Here is a 19,868-nt window from a genome sequence, read left to right as displayed (position 1 = left end):
GCAAGAAATTCTGTTTACATCATCAATCGCAAAATCCGTTGTAAAACTTGTATGCATAATTCCATGCATACCATAGGTAAAGTTTATACGTATGTATATGTTGAGTAAGGTGTTATATAAATGTGTGACTGTCCTACTTACTCAATTAAACAATTTTGATGAGTTTTCTTGTTAACATTTAGGTACAAATTGATGTATTATTAAGCATTGATGTGTTAAATGAATGTATTATATTCATGTTTCTTTATGTTTTCGTATTACATTTTAATACGTACCTTTCTGAAATCCCATTCTAAGCATTTTACATGTTAAAACGATCATTAATTCTAGTTATAGGCCATGACGAAAAAATGTAATAATGCTTTTTTTAACAATATGTATTTTTTGCGTTACTGTTCAAAATGTGTTTTCTCATTTGTGTTTTGAGTATCAATTATTAGCATCACATCTTATTTAGTGTGTGTGTGTGTGTGTGTGTGTGTGTGCGTGCGTGCGTGCGTGCGTGCGTGCGTGTGTGTGTTCTTTCAGAAGGCCGCATTGTAAATAAGACGTGTGTTATGTTTTTCATGATATGATGCCTATGTCTTAATGTGTTACCTTCTATAAATAAAGTTACTTCACTCGATATTTATTTTCTCTCAGAATTAATTTATCGCGGCGACGACTGATGGCAATGTGTATACATAATACAAAACGCTGTAGTTCTTTGAATCCATACTTGTAATATATATGTTTGTTGATGGTCAGATCCCTTTGGTGAGTTCATTTTATTTGCCTCTTGAACGCTCCATATTGTCAAATTTCTTATTTTCCAAACATAATTTATGAGATTAAGTAAAACACGTTTACAAAAATGCCGGCTAGATTTCCAACTGTAAGGTATACCTGTTAATGCGGGGTCACGAACATTACGGACCATAGAAATTACGGACCAGACATTACAGTACGGACCAGATTTAGGGACATTACGGACCAGATTAAGGGACATTACGGATCATCTTCAGCAACTTACGGACCATGATTTATAATGTTATTAACATTTTTTTATTAGTTCACTCCTTTGTCTTTAATTTGTTAATAAATGATTGTATATGAGTGCTCAGTATGATGACACATGACAATTATCTTCCATATAACTGTGAAAAATCCCGTGAAATTCGAATAGATCAATGGTTCCAGTAAATTCTTTTGAAATTCCAATGAGTTGAGTTAGAAATTGAGTAATCTCCTTTATAGTAATATTTATGCATATTAGCCGCTCACTATATGATCCTAGTTGTTAATTATTAAATATTGACAATTGATTTAAACAGCAGATAAGCCATACTAACATTTTGCGAATTTACATTTTCTTTCCGGCTATTTTTCTTTACAATAATTACAGGAGACGACGACAAAAACCAGTCAGGATACCGGAAATGGTGATTATGTACACAACTCCATTCAGTTGAGGTAGAATCATACAAGTGTTCGGACACACAGAAAGTCATTTATGACATATTTTCGTTACAATACACAGAGGGATGTAAAAATATGCTTATTGTCCGATTTCGTTTTTGTATAACGGATATTATTTGAGCTGGACTCACATTGTTTCGGATTTTGTGTGAATTTGTGAACTTTAAGATTTCGTGCGTTACTTTCACTTATCGACTTACACTATTAGTTATATTGTGATTTTTTATTATATAAACTGCATTGTGATTGTGTAAATATAATTGATTAAACTCACATATATATCTGTAGAATTAACATTATCATAGATATAGAACTAGTAATTTCTAGAAGTTAAGAACTGTTAGAATATTTTGTGCTGGTCTACAAATTTCTGTTTCGACTGATGACAGCGCTTTAGCTGCAATGCAAGCTGGTCTTGCTAGAAGCAGTTTCTGGATGCCCAAGCTTGGATACCGACCTGTGCTGTTTTTGGTGTGCTGGTTATACCTGACAGCAGTGACCGTCAATGGTAATGATGTTTAATATTTCATTATAATTCATACATGAAAAGAAACACTTGAAGTTGAGTGGTTCCCAGAGGTGTAATATCATGACATTGTGTAATTATGAGGGCTGGTGCCACTATTACCTATCTGAATACTCTGTGGACTGCAGACATTTTAAATCCCTTACAGACTGACATAAAAAATATTTTTTCTATTATTAAACCTTCCTAAAATTAATAGGCAGATGTTTGTGGACCCTTAAGTTGGAAACTACCATGAATGTGTCAAACTATTCTCTTAATTTTTTTTAATTAATTTTTCTATAATGTGTTAATGCATCAGTTTAACCCAACCTTTTTTTCTCATTTTTTTGTGTTGACAAAGATTGTGAGATGGAGATATTTTTTTTATGACAATTTTTTATACATCAATATATACTTCCATTTTTGCTGAGATAACATTTTGTTATTTGTTATCCATTGAAAATGCTCCAATGCTTGATTCGCTGTAGTGACAGGGAATGCAGTGATCAGAATTACTACCAGTCTGCATGCTCTGCACTGGTAAAATGTTTTCTGTGCTTCCTTAAAATCTGGTCTACATATAGCAGGTCTTGTTAAAAAATTGATGATAGAGTGTGACTTCAGACTGGCTCTTCCAACAGTCTCATTTCAATGTCATTCTATGTTTCAGGACAATGCACCTGCAGCACGTGTGCTACGAGCTGTAATGCTGGCCAGTACCTGAACAACGGAATCTGTGACACATGTCCTCAGGGAAAATAGTAAGTTTCACGAGACAGTTTGGTCTGATATTCAAATTAATTTCATAATTGATAATCACATCAATCTTGAGACCAAAATTGCAATAATAAAAAATATATTTGGGAATCCATTAGTGATAATTCCATTATATTCCATCATAGGAACATTGCTATTCATTTATAGGTTGCGTCATTGATATTTTAGAAAATTATTATTAATATTACTTAGAAAATTATTATCGTTCACGCTGACCACCTCAACAATAGAATAATTATATCTATGGGACAAGTTCTATAAATACAGTTCCACTTCGTAGTGGTACGACTCCAGGTTGGTAATTTTACTTTCTCTTGTATCCCAGAGCATCATGCATATGAGTATTGGTCCCATGGTTTCAAAAAATGACTGCTTTTCACCTTAAACTCACTGGATTTATTATAGGAGGGTTTGAGATAAAGATTAATGGAAGGGTGCCGACCCTATCCTTTGTTGGTAGCACCCTTCTGCCTTAAGAGAGACCTGAGGATGTTAACCGGTTAAACCCTTCTGCCTTTGATAATCAATTTTATCTATTAGAGTTTTCCATGGAAAGTATTAAGAAAATCTCAATTTTTAACCGTCCTTAAATATAATACTTCTACACATATGTTTGAAGTAATAGTAAATCATTACTTCAGTACATGTATATACATGTTATCAATGACCATTTTGCTTTCCTTAATGTTGCAGATTTTACTGTAAATTCAAGATATCAATTTTCGCTCTCATTTTTTCATTATTATTTGTAGAGAATAGGTCTGAAATATTAACTGGTTTTCATTAATTAGCTTATGTTACATAAATTGATTTATATTACATGTTTTTACTCCTTGTATTGTGTGACAGACAACATTTGATAATTGATGGTATGAATGTCAATTGAGGCAATAAAATCACTGCCGGAAACCAGATTTTACATACAGTTTTAAAACAGTAAACGCATAATGCTTTAAGTAAAAACAAAATGTAACCATTGATAAGAAAAATAGTCTGAAAACATTTGATCAATAATGATATAAATTTATGATATGACAGAGCATTCCCTAAGACAATTTTTAACAGATGATCGTAAAATCAATGAATCCTGCGATAAATGTCCGAAGACATAGGTAACTGAATGTTTACAAATCACTCCATGCAAAATTAATAAGGGTTTGTAAGTTTGATCAATAATGTTAAACAAATAGGAAGTAGCAATAAAATGATGATTTTATTTCTCCTTTATTCTTTTGTAGTTTAATTTTTAAGGACATTGTTTCAGTCTTGAAAATAACTGCAACATATTTATAAAATTATGTGAATACCATTGTTAAAGTGTACAATATGTAATAAAGAATTTCTTCATTATATAGACACTATTTATACATCTGTGGTCTTTGTAATAAATCAAACCTTATAAGTTAAAACAATGTTAATAATTCTAAAAAACTTATTTTTCAATGACAACATTTAGGGAATTTCAGCTTATGATATATTATTAATAAGAATTGCTCAATTTTCTAAAATGATTATATAATTTATCAAGTTTGGGTGTCACTAAGGTCCACTTTTGTTAAAATGCTTATGCCAATATTCTTTTAATCATATACACCTGCAGATGGGTTGCTATTAAACTTTGAAATTCTTCATATGATCTAACAGGGTTCTGTTTGAATAAGGATTTATTTTAAATGGACAATAGTTTAAACAAAATATCGCAAGAATCAATATTTATACGGTTTCCTACCTACAAAGTTAAATACCTACAATGACAATGCCATATTATATTGTTATAAAACTTACTGTATTCCAAATAGTTGAGAAGGTTTGGAATGAGGTTTTAGAAGCTTATACAAAGAGACACCTTTAACATTTAGGGGGCCAATAAGAAAGATTCCTAAATGAGGCTTTCAATTGTACATCATGGCTCAGGTATTCATTTAATATAAAACATCTTAAGTCCTTTCTGAACTTAAGTTGATTTCTTTACATTTTCATTCTGGCCTGTTTGAATATAACATATTGTATATTATAACAGTACACCATATAATGTTGCAATGGAATGTTTGATATAAATATATATGTTGAATATAATATATAAAGACCACTGGGAGTACCCCCCAAACCCCTGCCAACACTTTAAACCAAATAAATTTCGGTTCTGCAGTCATTGAAGTTAGACTGAATTCTTAAACTTTTGCTTGGCATCAAATTTTTGAACAAGCCCTGCTATATAAAAGTCAGAATTTGAGCAAGCCCAGAAGACATTTTACCAGTGCAGGGCTTGTGGGCTTGTGTTAATTTTGACCACTGAGTTCTGAGGGAGGGTCACAAGTCAAACGGTTACACCCCTACGTTACACCACCTCTTACATCAAATCCTGCATGCAACCCTGAAACCTATTAGGGCCCTCAGTTTGCCCATTTGGTACAAAATGAATTCCACTACTTAATAAAATAAGATATTTTAGTTCAAGTGTCCCCCACCATGATAACACTTTAAAAACACTCCAAAATATGATTATGGCACACATTTGCTTTAGCATGTTGAAGAGGTTTGATAAAAATGGTCTTTTTGTCTGTTTATCAGAGATTTTGGTTTGAAAAAGTCACATAACAAGTAACTGAAAAAGTAAAATAAGTACAGAAACATTTTTTTTTCAATTTACTTAATTTTATAGTAAAATATTTATGAATTTCAAAACATAATTTTTTGTTTCTGATGGAAATTTTAACAAATTTCAAGTACAAAATCTAAAACAGGTATAATAATTATATTTACTTATTATACATGAACATATTTGTTATAAAACTAGAATTGGGATTGCACAACCAGCATTGTACTTTTAAAACCTATTATAAATATATTCCATTCCTTCTAAGATCAGTCTATATGGGTTTTCAAGTTGGATTAATTATTCTATTGAAAACAGCTATCAACAAAGGTTATCTGGACACTTAAATATTGGAATTTTTGCCAGTTTTTAGCCAATTCCTTCTAAATAATGACTTTAAACTGAAAACAATTTTAGCAGATAATTGAAGATTTGGCATAAAGCCATAGCTTAAATTAGGTTTTATAGACCTGCTTTAAAATCTTATAGATTGTATAAGATTAATGGGTGAATATTAACAAGATAATTTGAAACGAAGGCCTAAATTATTAATTGAAAAGGCATATAATTTCCATGATAAAACAATCCAAAAATCGAAATTGTGGTTGTTGTTGTTTTCAATTCTGTAGCAGTGTATTTTGTTTAAATGATTCAAATAATAGAACCATATTATTGTAACATGCACATGTAAGTTATATTACAATTGTGATATACAACTACAGTGTACATGATTTTAAACAGAGACACAGTCATTGAAATTAAGATTTTTCGACAAAACCCCCCCAAAAAATTCCAGACTTTCATAGGAAATGTAAGAAATTGTGCTTATTTAAAGTAATATAAGGTTTTAAATACTTAATATGTAAAGTTTGTTTGAATTCATTTTTTTTTAAATTGAAATTAAAACAAAATCATTCTTTGATTATCTTAAGCATTTAATTCTTTGAAGGCATGAGGGTGCACATTCTAGTCTCCATGAGGGCAGAAGGGTGCTTCCAAAAAAGGACAGAGTACAGCACGCTCCCATAACACCCTAGCTATAACCCTTATATCATATTTATGTAATTTAAAATATATAAGGCCATGTCACAAGTACACTCTTATTGACAATTAAATTCAAATTATTGAATATTTGCCAAATCTTGAGGTTTTTAAAGTCAATATTACATTGTCACCCAAGGCTGTATCAAATTTTATCATCAGTCTTCCTTTGTACGATTTCTGTCTTCAATTGGTGTAATTAAAAATGGCAAAACAGTCGAACCAAGGTATTGAATGTTTGACGCATATTATGGTATAGATATACCCGTATATAAATAGAGTTTTAACGAAAGAGAAGAATGGGCGGCCTTTCATCTTAACTTCCTAATTCATCTACGTGTATCCTTGAATTGGATTTAAAGCAAACTTTTGCTGTAATGAGGAACTCCTGGCATTCATTTTTAAAAAAAAGGCTATTTCATTTTTGGGTTTGACAATTAAGGTCATTTTTATGGGAAAATTAGTATTTTATCAGTGGTAGAAATTAGCACAAGCCCGCAAGCCCTGCATGGGGTAAAATGTTTTCTGGGCTTGCTCCAATAATACTATAAGTGAGTTATCCAGTTTGGTGTCAAATTGTTACCAATAGCAGTATTTATTTTATCAACTACTTGTTCAACTATCATCATGATCCCTAGCTTTTTGCTTTTTTGTGACTTGCTGACAAAAGTACTAAAGAAATTATTTTTTTCCAAATTAAAATGTAATTATATAGAGCAACTTGGGTGGAATTCTATACCTGGATCTACAAACAGTGTAGCCAATTGGATTGCGAGATATAAATACTGGACCAATCCAATGAATGAAGTTAATGATGTATGCCCATAAAACTTAATATGTGAAAAACTATAGAAACAAGCTCACTAGCAAAAAATTTAAACATAAGCTTATTTTAAATTGCATATTGAATACCACCCTCAATACTGTGCACATACTATTTTCTGCAGGGCAGTATTCAATATCATATCCACAGACATGCCTCATTGATTCCATTCAGTCTATTGGCCAGCTATTTTTACAGTCCAATCAAAACATTAAGAGTCTACTTAAGTTAGTTATTAAATATGGTTCCTGAGTGGATTCAAATTTAAGTTTTAAAAACACAGGAAATGGAACTGTAATATTTGATGATCATTAATATTAAACAACAAAACCCCATAAATGAACGTGTTTTTTTTCCAGCTGTACTGGCGGTTCAGCCGCGGCCATAGATTGCCCAGCGGGAAAGGCCAGCGCAAATACTGGAAATGATGCCCTAACAGACTGCACGGTAACATTGATTTTTTTTCAGTATAAAAACTTGCCTTTTTACTTATGTGCATTTTTTTTCAAAGAGAAACATAGATTAATATTGTAGCATTATCTGTTATTTTTTGTAGGTTATGTTGTTTCTCAAAATATTTCAGTAGGGAGTCATTTAAATCCCACTTGGGTGAATGAAGCTAAAAGCCAACACTTCTTTTTTTGGCATAAAAATGTCATGCTAAATGAAACTCTGAATTGAGCAAGTCAAGATAGTTAAAAAAAGTGCAGGATTGATCAATTATTGATGTGAGCAGTGAGAATTAAGTGTCTCTTTGAAGTGAAATGTAAAGAAACATATTTCGGCCAGATATGGACTTTGGCAAAAAAACGTCAAAAGACCAATACTATGTATAAGACACAGGCATTTTATCTATGGGAATTCTGGGGGAAAAGTGTGTTCTTTGCACATTATGATTTACGGTAAATTTTGACCACTACAGCTAGATGATGGTTTTAATGAAGGAAACAAAATAACTATTCAACTAAGCTGTTTTTTAAAAATGACTAATAATCTTCGACAATCAGGTATTTTATCATCATTTAATATTATATAGAGAATAATTGTTTGTTTCAGTGTATTGTAGTATTGAAATATATTTCCCCCATTGAGCACAAAAAGCTATATTTTGAGTGAAATTTTGATGCTCACAAAGTGAAAGATACTGCATACTTAAACTGAAACAAACATTTTTGTCTCTTTTTATTTTATGACTAAAAAGCATTTAAAATTAAGTTTAATGGTAGTTTTTCAGAAAAGCCTGTCAAATTGTAAACGAACGTAACATCATTGCGGAAACAGTGAAATAACATTTTTATTTCATTGATAAATCTCTAAAAACCACCAGAAAGCATTATAACAAATAAAAATAATATCTATTATATAGTTTATCTTTTTTTATCTTAATGTTTCGGCAGTCCTCTCATCAGTAGATACATAAAAACTCATGGAAAGGAAGTGACGTCAATGTTGTATTAAATGATGGTACATAATTTACCTATTAACCTATTACTATGCTTTTATTAATCGATAGATACACACACACACACACACATATTTTTCCTACAGGATTGCTCAGCCGGCTACTACAGTACGGCTGGATTATCCGCGTGCATCCAATGTCCTGCCGGAACAAAATGTGCAAGCACAGGCACCGCTACTCCAGTCAACTGTAACACTGGCACATATTCGGCTCAGGGGGCAACAACTTGTACCACTTGTCCTGCTGGCTCGTACTGCTCCAGTACAACATCGACTACATCTCCGACATCTTGTGCTTCAGGGACATATTCCAATGCAGGTAGATATTAAAATAACTAGTCACTAAGCTGCACTCTCACAAAATGACTGTTTTGACAACTTTTTTTTTTGTCTCGGAATGAGCCAATTTTTGCGTAAATGTCCAAAACCAGTGATATAAGGCTGCTGACAAAAGATCAGATTGCATTTCATCAAATTTACGTTCAAAAATTGATGTGTTAAAGCTTATTAGGCTGATACCTAACACTTTTCGACAGTTTACCAAACAATTGAGATGTTCTATTGTCAATTATATAATATAACTGTATTGAAGGCATTGATGTCAAAATCGGCCGATTCCAAGACATAAAATAATAAGTGTCAAAACTGACAATCTGTGAGAATGCAGTTTTAATTCCAATGGAATTATTTAGAATGTAAGTCTTGCAAATATGTCTTTCAGTTTGTTCCCTCGATTTCTTGTCATTTTCCTAGTGCAAACTTATATAAAAACATTGATTCTTAGATAAACATAATAGGGTCAGTGATTAGTTCTTGTTTTCTGAAAATCTCTGCTAAAATATTTAAATATATTGATTCCAAATATAATATCCTCGACAAGAAAATGTTAATTCTATGCAAAGTGTGATCAGTATTGAAATATGATGATAATTGGTTCCATTAAGCAGGTATTCTCTAACATCAGGAGTCTGAGTTTGAGACCCAGAAATTCATATTTTCATTTCATTAAAGTGACACTCTTATTCAAAATCAATACATACACATGTATAACAATCATCTATTTTGACTGATAAACCTTTAACTACTTACTAAATAATGAATTTATGGAAACTATTATTTACTGAAAACAAGATTGTAACCGAGTATTTTACAGCAGAAAGCGTAAAAATATTTAATGATTGGTGAATGCTAAAAGATTTACTGTGGTTTACTTTAGTCTCATTGGTTGGAATACCTTGTATTATGCTAATTTCTTTCGAATTAATCTCGGTATCCTTCATAAGAACCATTGTTTTCGTCATTAATTCATCCTTTTTGGAATATTTAAACAATATTATTAATTGTGTTACATCTTATATGGGAGTAATATAGCATCTTTAAAAAATTGCTTTTACAAGAGCAATACTTCTTAATACTTCTTAAATGATATTCAATACTGGTCTTTATTGGATCTTAGAATGATGCAGCATAGTCGTTTGTATAAATAACAGACCTATACGGTGAATGGAGACAATGATGAATGACCTTAAGATTGACTTAAGCTGCATATTGAATACTATCCCAGATATTTGTAATAATAACTTTTTCTTCAATCAGGCCTACATCTTTTGTCAAAAAACTATATCAAAGACATTTTCAAACATTGAAGAATTCACTTCACATTGTAAACTCAAACTTAAGACGTTTGTAAATAATGGGCCCAGAATTAGTACACATTCTCATCTTATATTTCCTCAAATTATATGTGAAATAATTGACTCATTTCTCTGTTTCCTAGGTGCCACATCATGCATTACCTGCACTGCTGGTTACGAGTGTGTAAGTGGCCTCGGTCCGACAATCTGTCCAGCAGGAAAGTACAGTACTGCAGGCCAGGAGACTTGCACCGCCTGTAGTGCCGGTCAATACAGTAGTTCTGCTGGTAGGTGGACTTTCTGTGTCTTAATTCATCATCGTTGATGCCATCATTGCCATCATCATCATCATCATCATCATCATCATCATCATCATCATCATCATCATCATCATCATCATCATCATCATCATCATCACCACCACCACCACCACCACCACCACCACCACCACCACCACCACCACCACCATCATCATCATCATCAGGGGTCAATCATTTATCCATACCAGTATAAAACTTTTTATGATCAAATGAGGTTATACCATCCAACATCATACAGATCATAAACTTAGAATTGTTAGAATATATAGCATGTGTCTATTTTTATCTATATTGTGATCGCCCTGTGTCTGTTGTCTGTCGTAGTCATCCGTTGTCGTCGTCCATCGGCGTCTGTCGTCAACGATTTGACTGTTAACGCACTAGAGGTCACCATTTGGGCACAATCTTAATGAAACTTTGTCAGAATGTTTCCCTCAATAAAATCTTGGACGAGTTCGATATTGGGTCATCTAGGATTAAAAACTAGGTCACCAGGTCAAATTAAAGGAAAAGCTTGTTAACACTATAGAGGTCACATTTATGACTGTATCTTCAGGAATATTAATATTAATAAACTCTAGGTCAAGTTCGAATATGGGTCATGTGCGGTCAAAAACTAGGTCATTAGGTCAAATTGAAGGAAAGCTTGTTAGCACTCTAGAGGTCACATTTATGACTGTATCTTCATGAAAGTAGGTCAGAATGTCTATATTAATAATCTTGGTCATGTGCGGTCAAAAACTAGGTCACCAGGTCAAATAATAGGAAAAGCATGTTAACACTCTAGAGGCCACATTTATGACCATATGTTCATGGAACTTGATCAGAATGTTATTCTTGATGATCTTTAGTTAGAGTTTAAAACTGGGTAATCAATTGCCCTCGCCCTGAAAACACTTATTTCACACTTGAATTGGAACAGGTGAGTGATACAGGACCCTCTTGTTTTTGTTTAGTTTAAAATGATTATAAATTTGAACCATTTTTTTCTTATTTAGAAAAAATAGAAATACCATTTATATCAAATGTGTTACCAATAAATGTTACTTTGCTTGATTTGTATATGTTTTGAACTTACTGTTTGATTAAATGAAAATGTCCATAAAAAAAATCAATACAAAAAATCAGTTATCCATCGTGAGATTATCAGAAAACTGGTATATTTGCACATCATCAAATTATAAGTTCACATTTAAACTTTTTTATCATGTTGTTAACTTTAACAAAGTTCTTAGCAATCAGTCCATTGTGCTATCGGCCTGACTGACAATACATGACGTTATGATTTGACACTTTTTTCTGAACGTCTATCTACACCTTCTGCTGTTATATTTAGGATCCACATCTTGCACACAATGTGATGAAGGCCATGAATGCCCCAGCACAGGGATGTCCGCACCAACACCTTGTTCAGCTGGTTACGTTGCTGCTGCGGGATCTTCTTCTTGTACGCAGTGTAATGCAAGTGAGTACTTTATCAAAGAAAAATCATGTCAATGAAAAAATTGCTTTCAATCAATACATGAAGCCAGTTTTGAGTACAATATTAACTTAATATATATATATACATATGCATGTATGCCATATCCCCCGGTGGGGAGAAAATTCCCCCGGAATTCCAACCCATCCCCTGGTCCCCCCCTGGATGTTTTTTTTTTAAACTAGCTCAAAGTTGACAGTGGAAGGCATCCATAATATTACGAGTGTGAAATTTCATGAAGGACCATGATGACTAAGTCCAAAAATTATTGTAATGTGTTTCTGTAATTATTGTTATATCATAAAAAAATGGTGTAGATATTGAGCTAAATTTCGCTACATAAAAATCCCCTGGTGTAATATCAAAATCCCCTGGAATTTAGATTGAAATCCCTTGGGAAGCCTCTAAGAAATATGGCATGTATGTTTATGTTTATTTGTATTTGAAAATAATTTATTGATGTTTGTGAAATTGAAATTAAGCTTTTAAAATACTTGATATTTTTGGCATGGTATTAATAGTTGAAAGTGGTCACGCGAAATGTGGGGAAACATCAAAATGCCCAAATGATAAAAGACTTTCCCTGAACTCCCATTATTGTGGCTATTATGCATATTTTAGGATTTAAGTTTAACAGCATGTTTATGGTAATGCCTAGCTGCTCTGAATCAAATTTCCATTATTGATTGAATATGTTTATACACACTCCTCTATATCAATCAGCAAGGAGCAGGTTTTGCTTGTTAAACTGTTTTGATAGACGGCATTTGATCTTCATTTCATGAATATTGCATAACAAGTTTCAAGTATACTTATCAGATAAAAGGTTGATTTTCATTGGTTGAATAATGTTTTTTGATGCAATCAGGAAGCATGTAACATGATAAGAGGAGATTTGATTTTCCACATATTAAAGGTACTCAGTCATGCTTTTGTGAAATGCACTTTTTTTGTATGACGAAATATTGTGAAAAAGTCATTAGAAGTGTTGAATCTAAGATACCACAAGCTGCAGCCCAGCTGCAGCAAAAGATATTGGCTCAATTGCATTAGTGTTAATAATGACACTTTAATACAGTTTTGTTGTTGCTTGATTGTTTGATTAACATTATCACGTAATGTTATCAATGTATTGTTAAGAGGACAAAATATCCGCCACGCTTGTTAAAGTCTCATTGCCTTTGTGGATTAAGCTTCGGTTTTCTAATTCTTTTCTTGACTTTACCGGCGTTGGTAAAAAATGGCTCCCCACAAAATCAAAATATCTTTTAATACTATGACTGTTTCTCTTTTCTGAAATTTCGATATCATAGAGTAAAGTAATGATAAAATAAATGTTTTCAGATGCATTAATGGGAATTATAATTTTTGGTACAAAACATGAGTGAGTACCTTTAAAACTTTAAATTTAAACAAAAGGGTTTATAAAGATAAAGGTGAGTCAATAAATTATATTGAAGTGAACAGATTGATTTATCTTGTAGACAATGCTGTTTCTTTGCCAAACTTTAATACCTGCATGTTTACAAACATGTACATAGCCTATTTTGGAAAAATGACAAAATGAAACTGAAAGTAAACAAATGACTCCTGTTGACATGGGAGAAAATGTCTTTTTATTGAGCACAAATGTATGACTTATGTTTTTTTTTTATCAAGATGAAGCATGTTTACAAAAAAATGACAAGTTTATTTCTTTTCTGTATCAAATACCATCAAATTCCAATATCTGTGTGAAAGTCATCCCTTCTTTTAGTAAGCATTTTTTCAATTGACTTTCAAAGTGGGTAAGCCCATTAAATTGTTTAACATATTTTTTTTTATGAAACAGTTTGTTCCGTTGCAGGTGCATCATATTATTAGAAATAAGAATATAAGGATATATATTAGTATATTGCTTTAAACAGTACATCTTGATGTAGAAAAAAGGGTAAAATAATGCTTGTGCAGAAGCAATGAATGCCAGTCAGTGAAATATCCACTGAAGAAAGACAAAATACCATGTTTTTCTGAACAACATCCCCTTTTAGCAATATGGCATGTATGAATGACATTTCTTATTTAAATTACAGACCAAGTTCCCAGCTCAACTGACAGCATATGTGAATCTTGTCCTGCTGGATTTGCATGCACGAACCCTGCGTAAGTACATGTATTTCTTGTCCATCCTTTGACTTTATTAATTTGCAAGCACGGATATGAGAAATAATAATGCATAAATGCATGCAAAACTTATATAAATTTGATATTTAATTCCAACCAGTTGCTAAAGGAGATAACTGGTACCATTATAAGCATTTTTACGTGGTATTGTAGGGTTTTATAAATATGCACAAATGACCATCAGGCTCAAGATGTCTGACCACGTCTTATTTTCACACTAAGAAATTTGACCTTTTTTCACACTTTTTTCTTACTTCTGACATAAACAGCCACACTACCTGCTGCAGTGGCTACTTGGCCCTGCAAGGAGACGCAGTCTGCACACTTTGTCCTAAAGGGTCAAAATATCCACTTCCTATTTCTCATACACTTTTCAGCTATTTATTAGTACACACTTATTTCTCACTTTTTACAGGAACAGCGCCACTGCCTGTACTGGTGGCTACTATTCCCTGCTAGGAGAAGCAGTCTGCACACAATGCCCTTCAGGATCAAAATGTCCGACCACAACTGCATCTCCTATTGCCTGTGCCGGAGGTAAGATTTTGTCACATGTGTTCTGTATTATGTTTGCTTTGTTGATACTTGTATACATTGTTTAGCTGATAATTTACCAGTCAAACCTATGTACAATATGTACTCTGGATCCACCCATTGTTCTGCAAAATAAAACCTGCAATTTAGGAAACAGCCTCCATACCTTATGTTCAAAGCTTAATGACCATAGGTGTAGACAACAGGGAACCATTTCAATACAGAATTTAGTTGATTTTAGTCTATATTGAAATTATCATAGTTTCGTTATTTTTCTTCATATTTGAGTAAACAGAAATTTATTTGTATTATATGATATTGATATCAATGTGCTGCCATTTGTGACGCTTATACAGACTTAAGATGCTTGAAGTTATGACTAAAATCCTTAATTGAAACGTACCCCAGAGCTATTAGTGGTTTAGAGTGGTCGAGGTGTTTGCCTCTCACTAAAGAGGTTGTGTGTTTAAGCCCCACCTTTGAAACATTCTTATGACCTCTCAAAACGGACACCAGTTCTGGTTTCTAGCAAGAAAATGGAGAACAGGCGAAAACTTGTAATTGTTAACAACTAAACCTGTCTCAAATTATTATTTTCAGATGAGTATTCGGCAGCTGGAGCTACAACTTGTACCCAGTGTCCAGCAGGATTCACATGCAGTGGGGGAACAGCTACCCAGTGTGCAGCGGGACAATACAGCCCCGCCGGAGGTAATGAGTACATTAAATACATGTATATAACTGTATTTTAAGATTTGTTGAACTGGACTTTGAATAAAATAAACCACACAAACATGTGAAGTGTATTATCTTGAACTGAAATTAGAAGACTTTGTTTTTGATGAGATTATTAGAATATTTATTTGTAAAATGTACTAGAGACAAATTGTAGTTGTGATTTGCAAGATCACCAGATGAAGACGGACAAAACTTAATAATTATTTTTAAATTGTTTATGAGCCAGTTTTTGCTGTTAAAATAATGGCGCAGTTTCACATTTTGAAATTTAATTCCCAGGTACCACTTGTGAGGCATGCACAGCCGGAAACTACTGTCCTCAAGGAGCCACCAGCGAGACTGCGTGTACAACAGGGTACTTCAGTGCGGCTAGCGCAGCTTCATGTACACTGTGCCCTGCTGGGTTCTACTGTCCTGACACCATGACAAAAACAGCTTGTCCTAGTGGAACCTACAGTGGACAAGGGGAAACTTCTTGTACAAATTGTCCTGCTGGTAGGTTCATGTCCTTTCTTTATGACCACAGGTGTAGATAGAATATTGTGATATTGACATAGAGGTGGTATGGATAATGTTGTTTCAACTCCACCATATTCGACTTGGAATTCTGCAGTGGGCAAGGTAAAACTTCTATTACAGATTGTCGGAAGTTTATAAGTTAATGGTGAGAGGTGTTGATTATGATTTCAATGCAAACTAATAGCTTTTTTGGCCACAAGCGAAGGTCTCAAATTCATAATCTTTGAAAAACTTGATCTATTGGTTGCATACCATATCATCAGCAGTACGTTCAGTAAAGATGTTTTTGGCGAACCTTTGCTGTTTGGTTCCCCGCTTGCAGTTTATGCACTGCGATGCAACAGGGATACAAAACAAAACGCTTGTGAGCATTTTGTAAACGCTCGCCTTACTGAATGCACTGCAGATATAGTTTTTCAAATTGTCTTTTATATGTCTAAAAGGGATAAAAAAATGACATTAGTTGTAGTTTTTCAGCAAAGGCATGCTAAATTGTAGGTCAGCGTATTTTCGGAAATGAGGTTAAAATTACATTCCAGTCCTGTGCATGCTTAAGATTTCACTCAGATGTGAAAAAGCCCTTTAATTTCTATACACTTTGTAAAATATTAAATTGATATTTTCACTATTTGAAACAGGGAAATATCATTTTTATTTCACTGATAAATGTCTATAACCACAAGATAGCATATTAAAAGAATTGTCACCTGTGTTCAGGTTACCAGTGTATGACGACGGATTCAGAACCTACCGCATGTGCATCCGGCTATTACAATGAGGCTACATCTCCCACTGGACAGGCGTGTATTTACTGCCCCGGAGGGTACAAATGTCCGACCACCATTGCTGCAGAAGCATGTGATGCTGGTAGGTTTTTACCTTGACTATTTTAAGAATAAGTAGGGCTTTACTACTTGCCCCAGTGTCAGTGCTGGCCCGCGATTTTTTTTCTTCGTTTTTATTATTCTTAATATTAGTATATGACATGCACATATTACAGAATGATTGCATTCATTTCTCAGACAAAGCGGCGCATAGTGGAGCACGCTGTCCTATGTCAGATTTTGTTATTTACAGAATTTTATAGTTTATAATATTGGTATTTACTTTCAAAAACATGGCACCTCGTTAACAGGACAGCCAGGTATTCACTGTTACAGAAATTTAGTTACACAAAATGTTCAGTCGGCTTGCTTGCCTGGTAATCGCAGATCATCCAAAATTATTTGGTATTAATTTTCTGGTTTCGTAATTGTAAACGGCACAACAAACTATGCTGCAAGATCCTTAAGCTTCATGCTTGGATGATTTTTCTAAATTGGTACCTAATCTCCAACAATCTATATATAGACATATAAAATTATCAAATATTCCAAATAAATATTAATTTTATATCAGTAAAATACGAGTGTTGCACCCTATCTCAATGTTAGTTAATATTGCATCATAAAATTTCAGGTTACACAAGTAAAAATGGCTCAATTGAGTGCAAAGCGTGCCCTGCGGGTTTTGCGTGTCCAGATGCCGCAGATCCGTCCAAGAACTACGAGTGCGCTATGGGATCTTACTCCATTGAGACATCAATGGTCTGCAGAGAGTGTCCAGCTGGCTCGCACTGCCCAACAAATGTGTAAGTTGAGGAATATTGTCATTGTATTATGAATGGTCAACGTGTCTCGTGCTGGCACGCACTGCCCGATAAATGTGTAAGTTGAGAAACATTGTCCTTTTATTATAAATGGTCAACGTGTGTCAGGCTGGCATGCACTGCCCAACAAATGTTTAAGTTGAGAAACATTGTCCTTTTATTATGAATGGTCAACGTGTGTCAGGCTGGCAAGCACTGCCCAACAAATGTTTAAGTTGAGAATTATTACTTGCTGACAACTTATTATATGTAACAAAGATAACACAAAAACAAAATTATAGGTAAAGTTATAGCAGTATGCATCTTTATCCTCGATTTAAAAACATCTGATATGAATTGACCTTTCAAGCAATCTTTCAAAATTGGGTAAAAGAGACTGTTTGTAATATAAGTTTTAGTATAAGTGTTGTGCTTCCTTTCTCTACACAAAACTCTTTCCAATGATACCGAATAAATGTGTTGTCACCAGGTCTTTATTGACTAATATCTTGAGTCTGAGATTTAGACTGAGACTCAGAAAAGCCGAATTTTAATTTTGTTGTCAAAAGGCTATTTACATGTATTACAGGAGTAATTCAAATACAGTCAAAATTTTGGCTTATCTTTAACAAATAAACTGATACTACAATCAAGCACACATCTTTTGTCAAATATTTTTTTATTATAGATATTTTGAAACATATAAGAATTCAGTTTTTTGAGCCTGCCTCCAATTTCTCAAAACTATTTAAGCTTAACAGACTTAAGTAGCTTATTTCAATTAGCTGATAAAACATACTTAAATATGATTTTAATAAACGTAAAATCGTTTATTGTGATAAGCTTAAAGATATTTTCAATTTAAAGTAAAAAAAACTTCCTGAAGATGTTAAAGTTAATTATAGAAAAACAAAAATCGTGAGTTTTGAGAAATCAGGACCCGGGTCTTATACTCAGACTTTAGACTGGAGTGAATATGCGTCCAGTCATTCAAAATTCATATGATATTTTACAGGGATGGAAACCCTATCAACTGCCCCACCGGATTCTACACAACTGGGAACCAAACTGAATGCACGAGGTGTGAAGCTGGCTTTATTTGCCCGAACACCGATGGAACAGGAATTACTCCATGCGTTTCAGGAAGCTACTCTGAAGCGGGTGCTACGGAATGCACAAAATGTCCAGCAGGATACGCCTGTCCAGAAACCAACACGAGCCAAACTATGCAATGCTTCCCGGGAGAGTATTCCATCGGGGAACAGACAGAGTGTACGCCTTGCCCAGCAGGATTGTAAGGGGATGATTATGTTTTCAATTGTTTCATTAAAAAATTGTATATTGTTCATAACGTTAATGGTTTCAATCTAACTGTAGTTAGAACTTTGAGTTTCATGAATGTTTGATAGCAGTAATGTTGTAAGTTACTTACTTTATTTTGTTGGATAAAGGTTGAGATACATTCTCATTTGCATTTTCTGGATATCTTGGAGAAAAGGTCAAGCTTTCTTTAAACAGGAACAGGTATATTATATATCTTTTAAATGAAAACTGACTGGCATTTTAATCATAATGTTTCCTTATATCTTAACCAGCACCACCACAAACCACCAACACCAGCACCACCACCACCACCACCATTAACACCACAAACCACCACCATCAACTACCACAAACAGCAGCACCAACACCAGCACAATCAGCACCACCATTTCCAACACAAGCCACCATCACCTTCACCATCAACACTACCACCAACACCACCACTACCACCACCACCACCACAATTGCCACCACAAACCATCACCATCAACACTACCATCAACAGCACCACCAACAACACACAACCAGCAGCACCAGCACCACCATCATTACCACCACAAACCACCATCATCACCATTAACACTTAATATTGCAATATTTTCCCTTTTATTTTAGTAAATGCCCAACTACAACTGCTGCTGTTGAGGTGGCATGTCTTCCGGGAACCTACTCTGTAGGAAATCAGTCCACGTGCACAGAATGTCTCGCTGGATATGAGTGTCCCAATACTAATGACAACACCTCGTGAGTAATGTTGTTTGGAAAGGGTAAATAGTGAATCAACATACTACCATAAAAGTGAAAGGTTGTCTTGTTAGCGCAGTGGTTAGCACACACGCTTCTCACCATGGCAACCCGGGTGTGGC

The 19,868-nt window shown here is 33.8% G+C and overlaps 1 protein-coding gene across 5 annotated transcripts in view; it reads left to right on the top strand.

Annotated features, from left to right (window-relative positions):
• The first annotated feature begins 1,485 nt into the window (after positions 1-1,485).
• LOC128239958 (uncharacterized) overlaps positions 1,486-19,868 on the top strand; it is a 133,265-nt gene continuing 114,882 nt past the window's right edge. For all 5 annotated transcript variants that reach the window (XM_052956426.1, XM_052956424.1, XM_052956423.1 and 2 more), the window contains exons 1-14: positions 1,486-1,966; positions 2,637-2,727; positions 7,563-7,650; positions 8,752-8,983; positions 10,442-10,585; positions 11,955-12,083; positions 14,171-14,240; positions 14,677-14,798; positions 15,396-15,506; positions 15,813-16,028; positions 16,770-16,919; positions 17,511-17,682; positions 18,695-18,973; positions 19,618-19,746. In XM_052956426.1, coding sequence (XP_052812386.1) covers positions 1,861-1,966; positions 2,637-2,727; positions 7,563-7,650; positions 8,752-8,983; positions 10,442-10,585; positions 11,955-12,083; positions 14,171-14,240; positions 14,677-14,798; positions 15,396-15,506; positions 15,813-16,028; positions 16,770-16,919; positions 17,511-17,682; positions 18,695-18,973; positions 19,618-19,746 — 2,039 coding nt within the window. In that variant the 5' untranslated portion in view covers positions 1,486-1,860. The remainder of the gene's footprint in view (positions 1,967-2,636; positions 2,728-7,562; positions 7,651-8,751; positions 8,984-10,441; positions 10,586-11,954; positions 12,084-14,170; positions 14,241-14,676; positions 14,799-15,395; positions 15,507-15,812; positions 16,029-16,769; positions 16,920-17,510; positions 17,683-18,694; positions 18,974-19,617; positions 19,747-19,868) is intronic.

The sequence above is a fragment of the Mya arenaria genome, chromosome 7 (assembly GCF_026914265.1).
Source record: "Mya arenaria isolate MELC-2E11 chromosome 7, ASM2691426v1".
In the NCBI taxonomy this organism is placed as follows: domain Eukaryota; kingdom Metazoa; phylum Mollusca; class Bivalvia; order Myida; family Myidae; genus Mya; species Mya arenaria.
This window is presented reverse-complemented; position numbering and strand designations above follow the sequence as displayed.